This window comes from Ctenopharyngodon idella, chromosome 3 (assembly GCF_019924925.1).
Source record: "Ctenopharyngodon idella isolate HZGC_01 chromosome 3, HZGC01, whole genome shotgun sequence".
NCBI lineage: Eukaryota > Metazoa > Chordata > Actinopteri > Cypriniformes > Xenocyprididae > Ctenopharyngodon > Ctenopharyngodon idella.
In genome coordinates, this window is record NC_067222.1 from 17,524,318 (window position 1) to 17,539,264 (window position 14,947).

At 37.9% G+C, this 14,947-nt stretch overlaps 1 protein-coding gene across 11 annotated transcripts in view; it reads left to right on the forward strand.

Annotated features, from left to right (window-relative positions):
* LOC127508159 (uncharacterized) overlaps window positions 1-14,947 on the forward strand; it is a 448,826-nt gene that overhangs the window by 119,830 nt on the left and 314,049 nt on the right. For 8 of the 11 annotated variants that reach the window (XM_051885858.1, XM_051885856.1, XM_051885863.1 and 5 more), the window contains 3 exons: window positions 302-385; window positions 513-541; window positions 821-892. The exons of the other annotated variants lie outside the window; for them this stretch is intronic. In XM_051885858.1, the coding sequence (XP_051741818.1) occupies window positions 302-385; window positions 513-541; window positions 821-892 (185 nt within the window). The remainder of the gene's footprint in view (window positions 1-301; window positions 386-512; window positions 542-820; window positions 893-14,947) is intronic. 11 annotated transcript variants of the gene reach the window in all.

Consider the following 14,947-nt stretch of genomic DNA (forward strand, 5'->3'; position numbering starts at 1 on the left):
GATACGGATCTGATCTGGACTACAGCAGCTGAAATAAATCAATCTCAGTTTGTGAAAGAAATGTCTTGATGTTGTGTTCATGCATTCAAATATGATTTTGTTTTCAATAGTTGTACCATCAACTACAGCAGCAACACTGACTCCAACCTCTCCAGGTGTGTATGAACATCATCCTCATTTCAGTGCTTGTTTTCACACTCTGGAGTTTTTCTAGAATCAGGATCTAAATGAACTCATTGTAGTGAAAATGACCTCAGTGGACATCAGTATTAATATGACTGTAATATCATCTCTCTCTCAGTGATTGTGATTGTGATTGTTGTCGCTTCATTCGCTGTTCTCCTTCCTGCTCTTATTCTCTGGATGATTCACAGAAAAAGAGACGGTGAGATTTTACAGTTTCTCATATTATGTAAGAATTATATTATGCACTAGAATTCTTCTAAAATCAATATCATTCGAGACTGTATTATGTGTTTGATCATAAATATTCTCTTGACGTTATGTTTCAGATAACAGAAGAGGAACTGATGACTCTGAGGTGAGTATTGTAGGTTGATCCATGAGTTATTAGTGTTTATAAGCTCTGACCCTGAAATATGACACTCGTATTAGTCAGATTATATAATGACAGGTTAGTGTATTTGAACTGTTTCTGGTCTAAAACTCACAGATAAGAATAAATATGATGAACCAACGACACAATCAACATTTACATTCATCTACTGCCAGTGAACAATATGATTCATCTTCAATAATCTGTGTATATTTGGGTATATTTGACACTGTGGCAATTTTTCATATTTCCATTGGTGTTTAGGAGCAGACAGATGATCATGTGACTTATTCTGAGGTCACTGCATACAGTAAAAACCGAGACAAAAAGAACAAGGTGAGAAACACTTCCTTGATGTTGTCCAGCTTCTCTCAACATGATAGTTTGTGTTTTCTTCTGAATGTGTGTCATGAATTGAGCTCAAACATCATGCTGTAATAATTGTGTGTTGAAACAATAACTGTGATGTTCATTCAGGTTCGCTGTGATGATAAACTGACTTATGCTTCCATCAGAGGAGCAAAAGCTGGATCTCAGGAAAACTGCAGTGAACTTTATGCCTCTGTGAACAAGAACATCACAAATCAGTCAAATAATGACACAAAAACCACATGAGCAGAAGAATATGAATCTAATATAACTGAGTCCTAACGGTGTCATTCAGTGCCATTATAAATACTTTCAATGTCTTTTACATGTTAACAAACAAACCCAAGTGATGCTCTGATTTATTTGTAGTTATTGGTTATTTTTCTCAGTTCAGCATGTTTTTTGTATAGTTTCTGTCTGCTTGTTGATCAGTTAATGCTAGTGTCTTTATTATTAATTCAGAGCTGCAGGTTTGTACAAATGAATGTGTGTGCCAATAAATGCATGTTGGCAGTGTGTCTACACAACCACCCTATAATGATAAAAATCCACCCAGTGCTTTTTTTTAATCCCCCCAAATCATAAGCTCTTTGTCAGATCAAGCCATTCACATATTCTTGGCAAAGTGACGTAATTTTGCACAGGCCCCTCCCACAACTCTTGACGGACACCGCCGTTTTAGCATAGACCCCGCCCTGAATGAGCTGTAAACAGTCCGCAATGTTTCGACGCCGCGCAGGTGTAGACAAAGAATGTCTCCAAAGCAACTGAGGCATTTTGTTGTTGGATATAAGAATGAACATAACAGTCATCATTTACTCCCGACATCTGAGCCGCTGAGGACGCAGTGGATTCATTTTGTTTTTGAAGGGAATGCGCCCCTGGATCTACCTATATGCGTTTATGTCTGCGCTAAAAAGTTCCTGAAGGATGGATTAGTACCTCCAGAAGACGTGAGTAACATTATAGATTTTTTTTATGAATCTTTGCAAATCGCCTTTAACTGCACGTTTATAATAAACAATGCATTAAAGGTGATTGTCTTATTACAAACTGTGTACATTTTATGTAAAGATAACATGGTAACACTACAATAAGGTTTATAAAGGTGTTAGTTAATCACTAACAAGTAATTTTCGAATGTATTTTAATTGTTTTTGAGCATTTATAACTGCATAAATAAGAATGGTGAGTTCAATGCAATACCTACCAAATAGTGTTTACCCACGGAAGATAGGGGTGGGGTGAAAGGCCATCTAGAGGCAAGAGTCATGAAATATCATGTTATATATTTTTTTTTCCACAAGAGGTCAGCAGAGACACCAGTGTGAGACTTTTTGAGTTGTTTTAACAAGTTTTCTTAACGAGTAATGAAATAATGTGCTTAAATTACATTATTAATATATCTAGTAATTTAGAGGTAAATAAAACGTTAAAAGTATCTCCAAAAATGCATTAAAAATAGAAAACAATTGATGAAAACAATTAAAACCAAATAGAAAACAATGATATAAGCTTTCTGTGGAAAAAGAAGAAGAAGAAAAAAGAATAAGTATAATTTTAGGGCTCGTGAGGGAAGGATTTGTTTCAGGTACGGGAGGAGAGGATGAGGGTTAAACCTGAGATCTGTTGACAATAATCTTGATCATATCATCAACTTAATACTGTGTGTAATTTAAACTGAAATGTGTTTGTTTAAAAAGTTACTTAATGAAACTGTCTTGATAACTTTGAAAATTGGGAAATGCATTTCTAGTTCACAGAAGGTTTTTGCTCTGGATAGAGAGAATGTTGAAATTAGGTGTTATTTTGTGTATATTTTAGTAAAGGGATGTGCCTGATAGCGTTTAATGTCATTGTGTTTCACATTTAAGTTTCTGTTATTTTGAAGTTTTTGCTGTTGGTGCAGGAATTACTTATTTTTGTAGGCAAACTTGGAAGTTACAGTAGTATATATATATATATATTATATATGTTGTTATGTAGTAATTTTGCCAATAGGTGTCGCCATTTTACTGTGACACTGCAGTTCTGGTCTTTCTGCTTTCTTTTTATTTTTGTTTTTACATAATAAAACGCATGTGAAATTTTAACAGGTTATGGGCCCAGAGATTCATTAAAAAAGGGGGTGCTTCTGCACAGGATTTTATTTGTGTGACAAACAGTGTTGTGGGACTCACAATGGAGGAAAGACTGTTTATTGAGAAGCTGAGCGGACCAGAGAACTGGGTAATGTGGAAATTTCAAATGGAGCATTTGATGAAAGCCAAAGGACTATGAGGCATGGTTATGGAGACTGACAACGTGGCAGAGGGAGCAAATGCACAGGCAAGAACAGAACTCGAAAAAAGAAAGAAAAGGCGTTTTCTGTGTTGGTGCTAAATGTGGACTGTTGATCATTATGCTAATGTCTGTTGTGTTGCAGAATCAAGCACACTGAAGGAGGCAATGATGAGTCCTAACACAAAGGAATGGCAGGAGGCGGCTGACCTGGAATATGAATCGCTGCTGGAAAATATGACGTGGGATTTAATGGAACTACCAAGGGATCGGAAGGATATAGGATCAAGATGGGTGTTCAAAATCAAGCATCAGAGTGACGGACGAGTGGAGAAATTCAAGTGCAAACTCGTCGCTAAGAGCTGCTCACAGAAGTATGGTGCTGACTATGATTAACTTTCATGGTGGCAGCGGTAAACTACTACAGTGTCATCCGCGTGAGTATTCGTGACCAGTGAAGCGGAACTAATCATGCCGTGAGTCTAATCTGTGGCTGATTGCTGTGCGGATCACTGAGAACAACGTGCGACTCCACTTCTCGACGCGATCTCTTGTACACCAATGTGGGACCGGGAAAAAGCACATTGTCTGCGTGATAACTGCTAATCGGTCCAGAAAATAACAAAACACGGAAAGTAAACGACTGCTTTTAACGTGAGTACAAGATAAACACGAAAAAATGGCATCACATTTACTAATGATGAACTGGTCTGACCCTGATCTGAGTGAGGCAATGTCCTTATTCAAACAAAAAATGAACCTGGAGGATGAATAAATAACGGATACAGAAAACAAGCTAGAAAAATATGTAGAGGCATTGGAGATGAAGGATTAAAACGGCTTAATACAAGTGGGCTCAGTGATGCAGATAAGAGAAAGCCTGACACCTTGTGGAATGTTTTTGAAGGACAACTAAAATTGAATGTGAACTTCAGAATTCACAGGCTACAGGCAAAAACCAAATGAGAGCATCGACGACTTTGTGACTAGAGCCAGAACTTTAGCACTGAAATGTCAGTTCACTGATGATGAGCTAAATGAACGTTTAGTTGAACTTATCATTGCCAGTACTCCTTTCGATGGTTTAAGAAATGACCTGTACAGCAAGCCTAAAGGTCACCCCATTGCCGACGTACTTGCAGAGGGGCGAAAGTACGAAGCCTTAGCAGCTGGTAACGAACAAATACAGCAGCTTGGCATGTCACATACTGAAAATGTCCATGCTATAACAAGAGGACGAACATGTCAAAACTCTGACACGAACCACAAGCCAAGGCAGTGCCCTGCATACAACGATACATGCTCTGTGTGTGGTTACAGAGGCCACTGGGCAAAGTGCTGTAAAAAGAGCAGAAGACAGAGACAGCTATCCAGTCAGCACACAAGGAGTAAGTCACGAACATGCAACAGATACCAAAGCCGCATTAACCCAAGGAAAGACCACAAACGCAAAGATGAACCCAGCATTAACGTTGTAGACAGCACAAAAGACGATGATGAGTATACATACCAAAAACACTTTTACTCCATTACTATCAGTAAAAGGCCGTTTTAATGGCACAGCAAAGCTCATCCTAAAGGAAGGTGCCAGTCCATTCATCGATCCACCACGCAAGTGCAGTATCCACATCAAGGACAAACTTCAAAATGAGTTAAACAAGCTTGTCGATCAAGGAGTCTTGCGAAAAGTAGAAGAGCACACGGATTGATGTTCCAGTCTTGCGTTCAGCACAAAGAAAGACGGGTCACTTTGAATCTGTCTAGACCCACAAAAACTAAATGCGAGCCTGAAGAGGTGCCCTCACAAAATTCCAACTGGAAGAACTAAACCCAAAATTTGCAAATGCAAAAGCTGGATACTGGTCGATACATCTTGAAGAGGAGTCACAAATCTGACCACGTTCCGCACTCCCTTTGGCAGATACTGCTGGAGACGCTTACCATTTGGTCTCAGTGTGTCTCGAGATCTTTTCCAAGCCAAAATGGACCAAATTCTTGAAGGTCTTCATGGTGAAATCAGCATTGCAGATGATGTTGCAGTGTGTGGAGCTGACGAGGAGGAGCACGACAGGAACCTGATAAGCCTTATGGAAAGAGCTGTGAAAACAAGCCTGGTGTTTAACAGTGACAAGTGTATAATCAAACAACAGAGCATATCTTTCTTTGGCAACCTGTATACAGACAAAGGCATCAGACCAGACCCAGCCAAAGGGTCTTTTGCTGAAGTAATTGAAGAATTTAAACGCATTTACACAAGAAGAAACTTGTCCATGAAGGACAAATAAAAGAAATGATCTTGCTCTATCAGAGCAAGTGAAAATTGTCAAGTATTTATATAGATGATTATATATAGCAATAGAGACTCAAACATGTAAGGTTATGTAGTCATTTTTAAAGAGTTATCTGTTGATTCTACAGCTTACATATGATCTGTATATATTAATATTTATTTAAAATAAATGCTTAATAATTGTTAAACTAAAATTGCTTGTGTGAAATGGATTAATAATAATATCAATCATATAATAAGTATATAAATCATAAAATAATTCTATAAATCATTAAAGCAAGACAATTTCATCATTAAATATTTGTTTTTACTATATAGTGATCTTTAATTTGGAGGAAGAGAAACTGGGGGATGGACTTTATTGCGTTGGATGTGTCAGTGTCACTTTGCTCACATCTGATTGGTCCAATTTCGGTTTGAGATCTCTTACCCAGAACATAACCTGCCCCAGAGCAGGTTAGCTGTGGAGCGTAAGTTACTATGGTGATGAACACCGCTAAAAGCCAAGTCACTTTCATGGTACCTAAAACCCAGGATTGGCAAAAACTAATCTGAAACTTAACTGGCTAGCCAGATAATCCAGCTTCATGGTACAGGCCCCAGGAGCCATCTCTATGAAATGTTTGCACAACACACACAGGAAATCCAGAAAAAGGTACAATTCGCTGAAACACCCAAAAGAGATGTGGTTGAACAAAGCCACAAGGATCCAGTTGAAGACAAAATCACACAACCTCTTGAAACAAAAACAGACAATACAGGAAATGAGACGACAAGACCAACATGCACAAGGTCTGGGCGGATCATAATAAAGCCAGCGCAATACAAGGACTATGTGTAAAGCTGAATGAAAAGTCAAGCAGTAAAAAGAGTACCAAATATCAACTGAATGTTTATTTTTGCACATGTAACCAAACAGTTTATTCACGAGTTCACATATCCATATAATTAAATAGAGTAAAGTTATGCGTATTTGGTGTGCTGTCCGGGGAGAGGGCTCCGAGCTCACAATTTTGGCCCGAACCCAGAGTACTCCCCCGGTGTGGTAAAAGTAGATAGAGCTAGAAGTGAGGAGATGGGGTGGAGGAGGGATGCTGATAAACTCTCAGATGAACAGAGGTAAGTCTGCTGAATTTATACCTCTTGACACTGGTTGAGTTGATTAACTGAATGCTCTCCACCTGTGCTAATTAGGTTAATTATCTGAACTTGTTCCTCCTGAACTTTGTTAATAAAACATAATTTATTGTTCATTATTGTCATAATGTGCACTCTATGTAAAAAAAAAGAAAGAAAAAAAGCTTGACATATCTTGAATATCAAGAATATTCTGTTATATAGATTCAAAGAAGCAATTCTGTTGTCTTGTTTGTCTGAGATGTTTATACACTTAGGTTACACGCATGTGCATATTACGTATCACAACATCCCCCCTTGTTTAACATAAGTGTATAAACATCTCAGACAACCAAGACAACAGATGTTCGTAGCAACTTACAATGCTGTCCAGTATTACTTCACCTTCCTTCATTTTTATGTCCATAAATCATTTTTAGAAAAAAAAAAAACCATGTTGAAATGTATCAAATATGTTACGTTAGGTTTTCGAGGAAGGTTTACTTGTTCATCTCTCAATCATCCTTGTTTTGTATTGTATTATATGTTTGAAAACTTCAGAGCTTTGATCATAAAACTGCATCTAAACATCTTACTAAGACATATTACTGCCAAATGTAGAGCAACAACTGATATTTATATAATTGTTTGTTGTCTGCTGTAATGTTATAAAATCTCATTGATTTATATTACAAGCTATCAGAATTTCATTTTATGTTTTGCCATTAATATCAGCAACTGCTAAAAAGTACATATTTTTGTTCAGTTTGGGCTGTGACAAGAGATGGGTAGAGTAACCAAAAAAAAAAGTACTTGAAAAGTATAGTAAAAGTACTTAAAAAGAAATAATTATTCAATTAGAAGCAAAACGTATGCACAAAAACATGTGTACACCTCTCTTAAAGATGAATGGTTTCAGATCTCCACCTTGTAAACGCCATCTAATGAATGTCATTAACATCTGAGTTGGCTGAGAATGTTTAAACTGAATGTTGTGAGCACGCTGAACCTGATCTAAACCAGGTTGGATTTGTTTGGTTTGGTCAACTCTAACCTACTCTGAAACTCAGCTTTATGAAACAGGCCACATGTTGGTTTTACTTTGGGAGGTTTTTACTTCATTTCTGTTTTCCTTAAAGGGTTAGTTCACCCAAAAATGAAAATTCTGTCATTAATTTCATGTCGTTCCACACCCGTAAGACCTTCATTCATCTTCAGAACACAAATTAAGATATTTTTGGTGAAATCTGAGAGTTTAAATAGAAATCAATGAAATTGTCACTTTCAAGGTCCAGAAAGGTACTAAAGACATTGTTAAAACAGTCAACGTGACTACAGTCAACAACCTTAATGTTATGAAGAGACGAGAATACTTTTTTGTGTGCAAAAACAAAACAAATATAACGACTTTATTCAACAATCTCTTCTCTTCTGTGTCATTCTCATGCGTTGTTTACGTCCAGCGCTTCCGACTCATTATTGTCCGGCTCCTGCGTCAGCATCACGTGATTGGCACACGAACTGCTTCAGCCAATACTGAGCCCGCATTCTGACGTAGAACCTTACATTTTTGGCTGTCATGGTGTGTGCATGAACGTGTCCGAGATGCCTGCTAATTTCGCTGCTTATTCTGATCACTTACTGGTTTCTACCTGGATATTTTAGTCATATTTGCTAATTCTCTGTGATGTATTTGCCCTGTTTTGATCCGTTTTCCTAGGAGGAGGATTTATTTTTTGTTTTATTTTGTCATCATTATTCTGTTTTAAGGAAATAAAAATGAACCTTATCAACCTTGATTGACATGGCAATAAAATTCTATCACATTATTTGGGCAGGTTTTCCATATATGTTATAGGTTTTTCTGGATCTGGGAGTGCAGCTGTCACATTTCGAAGTTCCTCCAAATCCCAAGGCCTCTCCACCCACACTGGCCCTTCGGCACCTGGAAACTGAAGCATAGGCAAATTACAAGCTTTCTCAGTCTTTTTCCCAATCACAGAGACCGACTGGGTTTTCACTGGGTGTGTGAGAGGTGGTTTTCCAGCTTTTCTTTTCACCCCCTTAAACACACGACTGAGAGGCTCGCGAAACTCGGGTGTCACTCACCGCCTGCATATCATCGAGCTCTCACTTCTGCTTCTTGGTCTGCAAAGCAATAAGAGCAACCTTTTCCTCCTCACCTTTTCTTTGCCGTTCGTACTGAGCCTCTGCTTCCCGCTCCCATCTGTTGAACAGTGTCCAGTCAATCCGTCTCCGCTTCTTTGGGGTCAGATTTTCCAAGATGCGCCTTGATTCTCCTAAAACTGACACACTCAAAGTACCACAGTTCTTCTCAAATTGTCCTTTTATGAACTTTGACCACAAATGAATTTGAGCAATTTGCTCATCTTGCAAATTCCACTTTCTAACCAATTCTCGAAAAGGACCCTGGATCTCAGTTTTTTCAGTTTTTAATTTACCGCAGCAATTCCCCATTGTTAATTAAGCAAGCAAGTACTTCTTTGCAGAAACAATAGCAAAAGCAAGATGTATTTCTTATATTTTCTTCTCCTATTTCAATGAGAGCAATAGCAAAAAAGGAGGCAGACAAGATTAGCAAATTCTTCGTTGCAAGAAGGAGAGGACAATCTTATGAATTCAATTTACTGGATAAATATCTGAGCTATATCTCCAAGCCCAAATCACGGGATGTCCTTGGAATAGGAGGAACAGGATTCATTCCCAATTCTCCTGTGCTTCTATCTATATATGATCTTAAATTAGGTCTAGTAAGCAAATACAAGGATGTTTGACCTATCATTAAATATGGGTCTGGATTGTAATCATAATACCATGCTTTAGTGCAACCAATCCCCAAAACTGCAAAATCTTGCTCAAATATTTGTTCAATTTGGCCACTCAATCTCACTCCTACACGTCGTCTTACATAAGTATATCTTGTTAAATTGAATTGGATTGGATATTGCTGTGGCGAATTTCATCATCCCTATAGGCTAACGGCCAGTGTCTCTCTTACTTATTCACAGCTCAACACAACATTCAAACAAAGAACACAAACAAAACAAACAACATCCAACATCAGACAGAATTTCAAATTCAATTCAATTAATTTCTCTTCAAAACAATTCAAAACTTTAGAAATTACAAAATTGCATCTTGTTTGTCCCAATAATAAGCAAATCAAAGGAAAACAACTGGAGTCTGTGTATCCTACCTCAAACCTTAAGTCCTTTCAGCCCGTCTCGGATGGGTCCCTCCGTCGATCGGGGTCTCGGGGTCTTCTCTGCGAATTGTAAGTTGGCAGAATGCAGAAATAGGAAAAATAATAAGTTCCTTTTACTCAAATTTAAAACTATCTGGGCCCCCACCGACGGAGGGAGGATCCCTTGGGCTCCTGGAAGCTCGCCAAAACTGTGGATTTTCCAAGACGCACCTGACTTAAGTTTACCTGTTCCTGGGGCATCTCCTAATCGACACTCAATAAATTTCCTGATCTTTCGGAGCGTCTCCAAATCGATACTCAGTAGTACTCGGAGCGTCTCCAAATCGACACTCAATAATATATGATCTTTCGGAGCGTCTCCAAATCGACACTCAATAATATCTCGGTCAACGTCTTGACCCTCAAAAACCTAGTGTTCCCTAACCTGACTTGCTGCGCAGCAATAACCAGAGACTCCAGTTTTTGTCCCTCAAAGCTTTAATCGCGGCCGGGAGAGTTCCCATCAATCCCAGAGATTCTCTCTCCGAACAAAGAAATACAGCAGGTTTTATAGGATTTCAGGTACATTTCACAGTCAGTATAATATGATTGGTTCAGATTTAAGAAAACATCTCAGTTCCTCTGCCCCGCTTACTGGTGGAGTAAATTTAGATTAGAACAACTGAATCACAAGATCATCAAAAAATATTACCGGGTTAATAGTTCAGATTACTCAATAGGTTAAAACAATTTTTCAAAGACTATTTTTTATCCTTAGAAGGATGCTAGCACAACAGAATTTTTCCACTTGTTACAGCACTCAGTCCTAGTGACTATTTCTCTATTTCAAAGTTAGCTTATTAGGCCTGTAGAAGAAAATAAATGTTAGTTCATTATTAATTAGTTCAAAATTTCCATCACAGGCTCAGGTGTGGCAGCCGTCAGGTGAGCAATCCAAACATGATATGATGATAAATTCCAGGACACAGGCAAAACAGGGAAAACCAGAGATGACGCAAAAAACAAAAATCCAAGACACGGGAAAACAAGATACAAAGGCTCAGAGGTGCAGTACAAAACAGTAAAGCAAGACCTAGCGATGAATGACTGAAAGAATCAGGTTTATTTTCAGTGCGTTCCAAACGGGATATATCGCCCTCCGAAGGGCACTGCGGAGTGAAAATAATCATGGCCGCCATATTGAAGGGTCGTTCCAAACCGAAGTGCTCAAAACTGGCCACTTCAAAAGGCCCTTCAGAATGAAAGATTTCGAAGGGTACAACTGATGGACACTTCGGGCCCCCATGATCCTTTGCACAGGGAAGTTGTTTGATGTCAAAGAATACAGAGGTTAGGAGTACGATTTTACTTATAAATGTATATATAGCATTTTTCTATACTACTGCAATATTTTTGACTCCTACAGCCTTCAGCTCTCACTCCAGAGGGTAAACCCTTTGAAGGGATTAGGGCATAGGGATGAGGACAGAAAATCCTACATATTGCACCTTTAAATTACATGAAATCATTATCCAGAAGTTACAACATTTTTTGTATTCTAATAAATATAAATATTTGTAGTGGATGTGCTGCTTTTGAACACTTTTCCCGTAGCATGCTGTGTTTTAATGTACTACAGCGAGGATCACTCAATAGCAGAACTCATGATCTGAGAAAATATTTGCATGCAATTAATGATCAATAATGTGCAATAAGGCCTATCTGTTTCCATTAAAAATATAAAGCTATTAAAAATACTCTTTGGCTAGAGGAAAAGATTGAGAAAAACTTTCTCTGAAATGTATTTTATACTATTCTGATTTATTTATTCAAAAACATGGCAAGGGTAGGCCACTGAATGTTTTTTAGCAATGTAATGTGACGGCACATCCATATCTCATATTTTCCAAATGTCTTGTACCTTTAAACACGGTATCACGTGGATGAATATGCATATGCAAATCATATGCAGATGAGGATATGCATAGTAAAACTAGGCGTTGTAAGCTCCATATAAGGTGACAGAAATCCCATTCAATGTCAGTTATGTGTGAGTGAAATATGATTTATTAAGCATCTAAAATCTCTATTGGGAAAATTAAAACATGGAAAGCCCCAAAAACAACCATAATAAGCAACTTCATGACTTTCAGAACTAAAATGATTCCTGATGCAAGCAGAATGTGCATAGAATAAAAATGGACAATAACAACGAGTTTAATCAATCATTACTTGAAGTAAATACAAAAATAAATCAATAAATAAATAAATAAAAATAAGTAAGTGAGGATGAATGAGACAGATCTCTCTTTTTTTACTGACTTATAAGAGAGAGTATCTCAAGAGAAGAAGAGAAGCAATGTGTCCAGTTTCTTAATCATGTGAAAGAATATCTTGGACTTCCATGGAAGAGTAGAAGTGGAAGAGAAACTAGATTTTCAAATGAAAAACGATGAAGAAATACATTCAGATTCATGTCTCTCTTAAAAGTGTCATGGCCTCTTCTTTAGCTCCTTCAATATTTTTTTCCAGTGTGAATTTTCAGTTCATCATCTGTAGTAAAGGACTTCCTGCTCTTAAACACACACCGCTGTGTCTTTTCTGCTGTAATATTATGAATGAATCTTCTCCTTTGTGTGAATCTTCAGGTGTTTCTTCAGGACTGATGCTCAATGTTCACCGCACTGATCACAGTTAAATGGTGTTTCTTCAGAATGAGAAGGCAGATGTGATTTCATTGATCCGCTTCTTCCCAGTGTGAATCTCATGTGAATCCTCAGCCTTGATTTACATGTGAAGCGTTTTTTTACACTGAGGACAGGTGACTTATGTCTTCTGTTTTTCCTTTCTTGTTCACGTCCATCAGGTTTAAAAGATTTCAAATGAGAGAAAAACATGAAATGAAAAGTGAAGTTGAGAAACATTGGACTAATGGTACGTTCACTGCACCTTATGTGCTTTAATTGGTCATGACTGACAATGTAAATCTGGTGAGCATCAGCATGTTCTTCAGTATCATGATGAATGAATGAATGAATGAATGAATGAGGAATGAAGAATAAACTCCATCCTCTTTGTTCTTCAGTATCGTGATGTTTCATTCTGCAGGTTCTGGATCACTGGATCTCTCTGTCCTCTCCTTCCAGATGCTTTCTGGTAGTTCTGACAAAAACAAACAAGCTTCATTTCTAACAGACACAATGCAATATGAATAATCAATATTAAATAATATTGGTGTGCCCTGGGCTAAACATCTCATTCGAAGGATATATGAGAAAAGACTATAAAACTGCTCTACTGAAAGACAATACTGCTATTTCTCACAATATGACATGGATAAAACATCAATAATACAAAAAACACTAATGACACTCAGGTAAATAACTACCATAATATGTCCATATGAATCTAAATACAGTACACATACATCAAGCCGATCAATACTTTCTCTAATAGTAGTTTTGGTATGGTCATCATGCCATGGTTTCCCATGTACACTTAGCTAGAGTAACATTACATTAAACAGAGGTTAGGCTCACTGTTTAGGTTGGTTGAAATTCCCATTATTAGCCTTCACAGTCTCACTTGAACTAATGCCAAGCTTTATCTCTAAAATCTCAGTCAGCGTGCCCCAAATCTGGACTCTGGTCCGTTACAAAGTAACAATGAATAAAGCGTAATCTACTAAAGTAAATCATTTCAGAATAAATCAGAATTAATACAAACATAATTTATTAACCAGGTAAAAGATCCAATTCAAAGAATACAACTTCAATCAATCATATACTCGAAACTCGTTCTGCACGGCTTCTCTCTGCTGTGGATCTTCTCATGTGTTTTCAGATGTCCTGATCGACCGAATCTCTTGTCACATTGTGAACACTTGTAAGGTTTTTCTCCAGTGTGAATCCTCTGGTGCTGTTTTAAATAGCTTCCTGAAGTAAAAGTCTTCCCACACTCGAAGCACACTTGATCTCTTACACCAGTATGAATTTTCTGATGTGCACGTAAATTAGACCACATTAAAAAACTCTTTCCACATACAAAACATGAATGTGGCTTCTCCTCCGTATGAACTATCATGTGTTTCTGTAGGCCGGATGCCACAGGAAATGTTTTGCTGCATTGACCACATGTGAACGGCCTCTCTCCGGTGTGGATGCTCACGTGTCCTTTAAGCAGTTCTGATCGGGTGAAGCTCTTCCCACACTGATCACACGAGGAACGGCTTCTCTCCAGTATGAACTCTCATGTGGTATTGAAGCTGTGATGATTGAGTGAAGCTCTTCCCGCACTCATCACATGTGAACGACTTCTCTCTTGTATGAACTCTAACGTGAACATCAAGATGATATTTTTTTATGAAACTCTTTCCACACTGAACACACGTGAACGGCCTCTCTCCAGTGTGGATTCTCATGTGATGTTCAAGATTTGTTTTTCGTGCGAAACTCTTCCCACACAGATCACATGTGAATGGCTTCTCTCCAGTATGAACTCTCATGTGAACATTAAGATTATATTTGAATGTGAAACTCTTTCCACACTGAGTGCAGGTGAACGATTTCTTTGCTCTTCCTTTCTTTAAAAATGTCTTTTTAGTCTTTGAGCGACTCAAAGGTTTTTCTCCAGGTTTGACATGATGTTCCTCCTCCACTTCACTCAGTTCTTCACTCTCCTCCTTCACTTCCATCAGGTCTGAAATTAAAGAAAAAAGAAAGAATCGGTTATTCATGGTCTGTTGAAAGTACCTTGTTGATGTTTTTACACTTTTAAATGTCCTTTTAATGTTCGACGGTTGAAGAGTGAGTAGAATAATGTCATCTCAGTGGGCCTCATTTATCAATCTAACGTAGAAACGAACGCAGAAATGTGAGTTCATGTGAGGTTCATGAAACATTCATATGGTGCCAGTCCCATCAAACGAATGATCAAACACTGATAAATGTGGCGGCTGAAAGCAATCGTCATTTAAATATCATACCCGTAAAAATTCACAGTCTAGAAGCCTCTCTCTTAAAGAGTTTATGACACGGAGAAACGTAACCCGGTCAATAAGAGGAAGTAATCTCATGACAGAGAATATGATCTTACTCCAAAAACCTTATAATTGCAAACAATTACATTAATT